Source organism: Acartia tonsa, chromosome 7 (assembly GCF_053477335.1).
Source record: "Acartia tonsa isolate MP-2025a chromosome 7, ASM5347733v1, whole genome shotgun sequence".
NCBI classification, from domain to species: domain Eukaryota; kingdom Metazoa; phylum Arthropoda; class Copepoda; order Calanoida; family Acartiidae; genus Acartia; species Acartia tonsa.
This window is the reverse complement of record NC_137266.1, coordinates 5,973,548-5,980,980: the sequence shown is the minus strand read 5'-3', so window position 1 is coordinate 5,980,980 and position 7,433 is coordinate 5,973,548. Positions and strand designations below refer to the sequence as shown.

Here is a 7,433-nt window from a genome sequence, read left to right as displayed (position 1 = left end):
AGTTTTTTTTTTTGGAGGGGGGTAAAAATTTTTCAAGGGGGGGGGTGGTAAAATGGCGCGCGAATCGCGCCGCAAATTTTTTACCCCGGGGGTAAAATTTGCTTGGGGGGGTAATTACCCCACCTGAAATCTGTTGGCAGGGGTAAATTTAGTTTACCCCCCCCAAAAAAAATTTATCCCCGGGGTAAAAAAAATTTAGTATTAAAAGTTTTTATTAGAGATTTTTTATTTTGGGGGGGGTATTTACCCCCCCCAAATTGTTTAGGGGGGTAAATACCACCTCCTAAATGGTTAGGGGTGCCTACGGCACCCCAATGGTAGGGGTAAATTTTAAATGAGGGGTAAAATGAAAAAAAAATCGTTTGGGGGGGGGGGGGGAATCGCCCCATTACTCCCTCCCTTGGACATCTATGACTTTATTATAAGAAATATTTATTAGGTACCAAGTAAGCAGAACACATTTTTCTGAATATTATAAATGGACAAAAAGTTTTTGCTTAGATAAACACAGATCTGCAAAATCTTCACCAAATATAATCCGCCAGCTATCTTTAATAACAGCTGAAAATAAGACATTTTTCATAATCCACAAGGGAACCTAGTAAAAGTGTCTGACTCTGATTATGACGTAAAAAAATTTGCCAATGATACATATTTTCTTGTTTGTTGTCTCTTTTTCTCTGAAAATATGTCAGCACTCGGCATTCCCTTGAACCCTTTTCTCATTTGTAAGAGACAGGTATGTTGAATATTCCAGTAAGGCGTTGAAACCGATAAATATAGTGAAAAAATCTTGTATAGCATGTTATTACAGACAATTTTCCACAAAAAAATTTAATTTGTTAGCCTTGGCCTTTGGCCACTAGAGGCCTACAAAACTGGTTTTAATCGAAAAATGTATCCGCGGAAAGCTGTCTAGCATACGATGTAATAAACAACTATGCCAAATTTAATAAAATATTCAGGACAGTCAAAGATTTCATTTATTTCAGTCCGACCGTTAAATCACCATTAAGCTTTATGATTTACTAGTGGCTGCGCCCCTAGCATCTAGGGGCTCTATATTCGAAGGGATATAGAAAAGCAGAAAAATAGCTCAAAACCATGCACAGACTAATTTTTAAAATAAAATAGCCTTAAACCATCTCAGGGCCTATACGAAGCTTCCCTCTACAGGAGAACCAAATCGATTCATTAGTTAGCTACAAACCAAAAACGCTTAGTACTTTATATAATAGGATTTCTTAACATCATTATCTCTGTTTCATATAGTTTCATGTCTATGTGTTACTCTCTTATATCTTTAATTTCCCTAGACAAACATTTAGCATAATTAGCATAGGTACCATCTTTCTTTATTAGTATTTATACTTTTTCTTTATTTATCTAACATTCCAGGTATCTAAAGGGATAAGACAATAGCCGATAAATTTATGTACATCCACAATGTACAATAGAGGTTGAAACTTTTAGACACTTAACTAAATAAACTAATCGATCAAATTTCATTAAAAGTCCCCAAGTTTGTCAATCCAACGAATTAGAAATCGTTATTTTAAAGCTTTAGGGACCAGTGCAATAAAGATCCCAATGTCCCTCCCTCCCTGCTAACATTCACAGAGTTTTTTTTATTTAAATGATATGTAAATTGATAAGCAGCTTCACTCCAAGTTTTTTTTTATTTTCGGGTTTGCTTAGAATTAGATTTAGATACAAAACTAACTACAATGTAACTGTGTAGGCTAATTTGCTTTTACGTATGGTTTGCTACCTAGGAATATTTTTAAACATGCAGATAAGTTCATTGGCTTATTGGTCGCTTTACGCTGCTGCCGAGCCAATTTAGATAATTCATTTTAATTTTCTAAAAAAAATGTACTCTTTGATTTTATCAATAAAAATTATTATTGTGCACTTTTATTGCGATTTCTGATCATTAAAAGTGTACACCATAAAAAATGAATTTAAGCAGAAAGAATTATTTTTTATTTTGTTTTGGTGTTGATTTACAATAAATCTAAATATGTACGAAGCTAAATAATCACATTTTACATATTTTGATAATTTGTGATCAATAAAATTTTGCAAACTGCTGCTTCAAGGGATCAATGGCTAAGATGTCCTTTACAGTAAGCAGTAACTTTTTAAGTTTTAAGTATTTGTTAAGGCTTATTAATTATCAAGTAGCATAAATTGTATTACATAATGGTTGTTTAATTGATTTATTGTTAATAAATGGTTAAAACGTAAAAATTCTATTGATGTTCAAAAACCATAGACATGACTGCAAATTTTTTTGCTGTTTTGACAATCAAGTGAAAAAAATCTATATGTTTAAAAAAATACATAACATTATAAAATTGTATGTAAAGGAGAAATGGATGTTCTTATTTTTTTTTGAAAATAAGAGAGATTTAAAAGATATAATTAAAAAAATATCTTTTATAGACTATCTACATATATGTTGGTTTTATTTATCAAAGTCATCTTAAAACATTTAATCTTGAAATCAAAATTTGTAGTTATAAACTCAAAAATTTAACTTTAAACAAAACTCACTTTTTACACGATTTTTACCTAAATTTGGTGATTTTACAGAAACATAATATAATTTTATCACCAACTCATCACTGAAAAAAATGCACTATCCTTCATTTAAAAATTTCTATATAAAAATGGGCTTTTTATCTTTTGTTATCAGTCTTCCATAAGCTCCAAACCCAAGCTCTAAAAGAGGTAAACAAATTTTAAAAATTAACTTATAATTAAATAAAAAATAATGAAAGAAATCATTAGACATTAAACATTATTGCGATTTTGTTTGGTTAGTTTCTATGAAATATTTTTATTAACATTACAATGAATCAAAAAATTTATTGTATATCCTTTTTGAGCCTCTTTTAATTTGCAATGATAAAAAGATAATAAAACAATTTCAGAATGATGCGTGCTGTATTTGTCCTAGCATGTCTTGCTACAGTTGCAATTGCCCAGCGTCCATTTGGCCCCAATGGTCCTGTTGGTAATGGACCAAGAGGCCCTGGACCTAGAGGTCCTGGTCCAAAGTGTGCTGATGGTTCCAGGCCTAATTGCCAGTTCAATCCAGGTAATATTAATAACAATCTTATTTTTGAAAACTAATGCGTTTCTTCATGTTTTTTGCTTATTTGACAAGTTTCCAACTTTAGGAAGTCGTCCAAGCTGTACCTGCGCAGATGGTTCCAGCCCCTCTATCAAGCCACCTTGTGATGACGGATCCTTCCCTCAGTGCCCAGGTAATAGCAAAAAGTTACAGTAAGTAATATACATGGTGATAAGAATATAATTATATCAACCCCTAGAAACTTTAACTTGTTGAGATGGAGTTAGTTAGACTTGTAATTTACTTTTCATTCCCTTCAACTGACTTTAAGAAGGGGACAGGGAATCCTTTATTTCTTTGTTTAATTTAAAAAATCGTTTGGATGAATCCTAGAATAGTTCAATTTGTTTACCTATTTATAATTGTAGGAGCCTGCCAGGATGGATCAGATGCAATTCTTACTGGCCAACCCTTTGTGAACCCACCCTGTGCTGACAACAGTTTCCCTGACCTGTCCAAGTGTGCCTGCGCAGATGGTACTGCTCTACCTGCCCGCCCACCAAGACGTGGATAGAAGACGACGTTTGAATTAAAACTTTATGGCTTTTAGTAAAAAGTAAAATTTGGAAAGAATACTACATGAATCAATTTGTATTTTAAAGAAATATCAAATACTTCAAATTTACAAAAGTTTACTAAAAGCCATATTTTAATAACATTGACCACAAGCATTTACAAATTATATAACTTGTTTAGAAATGAAATATAAAGCTACACCAAAGTAACTGTTAAATACATTAGATTTGATATCCTATTAAATAACTTGTAGTAAGAGTTATTTGTCTGAAGCTTAAGATATCTATTACTAAAGACCTGATTCAGTTCTCCCTTTTAGGAAATTTTTGTATAGATCTATGAATGGCTTAAGGAAATATTTCTGCCTACATCCTACCCCTTGTAAGACAGATAACTAGATTCTAGGGGCGCAGTTGCTGGTTAATATATATTGTACAGTAGCTTTGCTCTAAAAATGAATATTTTGCATAATCTTTCCCATCTTATCCAAACTAATATATTAAACTTCTCATAAGCTTTTACAACAAATTTTAGAATTTTAAACAACATAAACCAAAAGTTTTTTGTTGTCATGTATTTTAGATAAAGGGATCTGTAAATTAGGCAGATTTTTTAAAACCTCCTATACCCAAATTATTAAAATGAAGTTACATTAAACACCAAATCTTGTGTTAACTGCGAAGTTGTATGAACAAAAGGTATTTAATCAAGTATCAATAATTAGACAACCATCTCTTGAATTACAATTTTGTCTTTGGTAGGTTAAGATTGTTTGTTAATATATATATATTATTACTTAAATCTTATACCAGATATTCATGTTCTCTAAAAAGGTAAAACAAGCAGCTGGCTAAAATTAGGATTATCCTTTTTATCCCATCCACTCCTCTCATACTGATAAACAAATTGACTGATATATGAGTTCAGTGGTTTACTAGTGTTTCAATGTGGACAATTATGCTTTGAATTATAACTTTCTGGTTCCTGAATGACTGGATGTATATGATTAAACTTAGCTTGGCCTAACATCAAAGAATTTCTCCAAAAAATTTTGCAAAATTTGATACAAACTTTGAAAATGCAAACCATGGTTTTGAGTTTAGGTAGACAGAAAAATTATTATTTGTGTCTTTTTAGATAACTTACTAACATTCAAAATTATTAATAGATGAAATGTTAATCTTATATAATGTGTAATGTGGACTGTCTAAAATTATAATTTCTAAATAGCTGCTTAGGTTTAGTTTCATTGGTTATGATTTAGAGAACTGAAAAGTAGGATACCTGTCATCTAAAATGTCATCTAAATCACTGAGAATAGACACAGATCATTAATAGGCAATGGTGAGGTAGGGGAAAAATTACAGGAGGGGGGGGGGGGGGTGCGAGGTTACCCATTAACTAAACCTGAATGGTATATAATTTTCCAACCTTGATTTAAAATCTTGGCAGAAATATTTTTAAACAATCTGGCAACATATTTTCCACCCAACTGATCAGAGACAGAGAGTTTTAGCCATATATCATATTATGTATTTACTCCTTTATACAACTTTAATAGTTCCTACTTTTCACTGACAAAGAAACATATCCTTATGTAAAAATAAAATAATGTGATTTTTTCTTGCTAACAGTAAAATCATTAGAGGTGTTTTGAAGGTTTTGAGGTATGTTTTGAAAATATTGCTAAACTCAAAGAGAAATCCAGAAAATCCTTGTTTAACTAGTATCTGATTTAGTTGGCTGTTTAAACTCTCTTACCCTAATTTTTGAGATATAATGGTCTCTAGCACATAATAAAACTTATAAACAAAAAAATATTGTATAAATAATAGTATCAATAGCAATATATTGCTGTTGGTTATTTTGATTTTCTAAAAGAAATATTTTCTGCTTTTTAGCTATAGCTTTTAGGAACTTATTTTTTTATACAACTAGCTCAAAGAGATTTAAAGATTTAAAGCATCCCTGAAAACAAATCTTGATAGATCAAACACATAATTTAAAAGATCACATAGGAAGGACATGCAATGTCTTTCCTTTTAATTAGTAAAACAAGTAAAATGTTTTGTAAAATAATTACATCTAAATTTAATACACACAAAAAGCATGTTTTCATATTTTATAATGGTAGTTCATTGAGCTTGTATGGATATTATATAATGTGTTTTAACAGTATATATTTTGCTTACTGTAGTGTGATATTGTTATTACATGACTTTAGATCCCACTGGTATGATGTTGTATTGTAAAGTGTGCTATTTTTCTTGTCAAAACTTTATAGGAACAATATCTCAGACAAAAAAGTTTTATCCCAAAATGTGGGTTTATAGTTACAGTATTTCTTGTAATGCAATTTATTTGGTAGCAAAAATCAATTTTAGCCAAGGGCTCAAAAAGCTTTTTTTAAGGGAAAGGAGGCTATAATACAGCAAATGAATAATATATAAAATGGTTCCAGTTTTATAGTTGTTCTATTTATTCAAAAAAGAAAGAAGAAAAGCATACCTAATCATTTGGATAACTTGGCAAGAAAAAATTATTTCCAAGGGTGTAAAAATTCTAAAAAAATATCTATCAATCATATGCTTCTAAACCAGAGTAAAAGCAAAGAAGATATCTTCTTTGAGTAAAAGTTTTGGACATTCTGTATTAAAAACTCTGAATTTAGAATCAAAAAAAGATTTTTGCTCATCCAATGATTTTCTTTAAAACATTTTATATAAATCTTAATTTTGCTGCACCATTTCCAGTGTAAATACAAGACGAATACAATAAATGTCATGTGTCTATATTTTAGTTGACTTTATATATAATCTTCTGTCTTATATTTTAGTGTTCCAAAAATTCTTGGTCTATGATATTTTGTAATAGATAAATTTGGGTAACAGTGTAGTGGAAAGACCCAATACCGAGTGGCTGTGCTGCTTTGGGAGGAGCTTTATTCTTGTAGATAATCCAACTATGTTATCCTATTATATAAAGTAGTAAGCTTTTTTTGAACCGATGAACAGATATGATTCTGCTTTACAGTGAAGCTTCTTAAAGGTTCCGAGAACGTTTTTAAATATTTTGGAAAAGGGTATCTCCACTCCACTCTCTCAATAAAAAATTAACCCCCTGGCCCCCCCTCTACCAAAAACAATTGTTTTTACATTTTCTTTTAAAAACTCAAATTGGAAATGGGGGTCTACTTTTTCCCCTCCTCTAGAGGATTCTAGGGGCGCAGCCGCTAGTGATATTATAAGGAGACAATATATACCATCTAATCTATCTTTTAAACTGTACAGTATCATGTTACTCAGTTCTTGGTTTACCTTTGATTGTAAGTACATCAAACTTAGTGTGCTTCATACTTTAGGAGTAGAGCAGCTACCTTTACAAGTACTACTTGACCCTACAATAAAGTTAGAGAATAGAGGGAGCAAGGGTACATGACTATATAGAACTATCGTAAAGACCTACCAACACAATCCCATTGCTCAAGAAATTTGACAGCTTAGACTCTAAAATGGCTGAGTTTTATACAGGGTTTTTCATTTTTAGAAACAATACCCTAACTATAAAATTTATTATGTATTTGTGTTTGTCCTTTATAGATAATGCATATATCTTAAAATTAATATATTAAAAAAAAAATTTTGGTGTTGTCAAAAAATTATAAAATCATAAAAATCTGGATAGTAATTTCATTACAAGCTGTCTTGAGTACAATTATTTCGGAAAGTAGAGATTATTTCCATTTTTTATAATAACAATATTAAAGTTCAAGTTA

General features: G+C 30.8%; 1 protein-coding gene across 1 annotated transcript; it reads left to right on the top strand.

Moving 5' to 3' along the window:
* The first annotated feature begins 2,633 nt into the window (after positions 1-2,633).
* LOC145324739 (uncharacterized) lies at positions 2,634-3,863 on the top strand. Its single transcript, XM_080167345.1, has 4 exons — positions 2,634-2,736; positions 2,940-3,106; positions 3,189-3,275; positions 3,511-3,863. The coding sequence occupies exons 2-4, from the start codon at positions 2,941-2,943 to the stop codon at positions 3,654-3,656; spliced, it is 399 nt and encodes a 132-aa protein (XP_080023471.1). The 5' UTR covers positions 2,634-2,736; position 2,940; the 3' UTR covers positions 3,657-3,863.
* The last annotated feature ends 3,570 nt before the right edge of the window (positions 3,864-7,433 follow it).

Excerpts from the sequence above, each read along its gene's own strand:
- LOC145324739 (XM_080167345.1), top strand. The coding sequence starts at position 2,941 with ATGATGCGTGCTGTATTTGTCCTAGCATGTCTTGCTACAGTTGCAATT. Across the intron at positions 3,107-3,188 it reads TAATTGCCAGTTCAATCCAG|GAAGTCGTCCAAGCTGTACC; the intron begins GTAATATTAATA and ends TTCCAACTTTAG. Across the intron at positions 3,276-3,510 it reads ATCCTTCCCTCAGTGCCCAG|GAGCCTGCCAGGATGGATCA; the intron begins GTAATAGCAAAA and ends TTATAATTGTAG.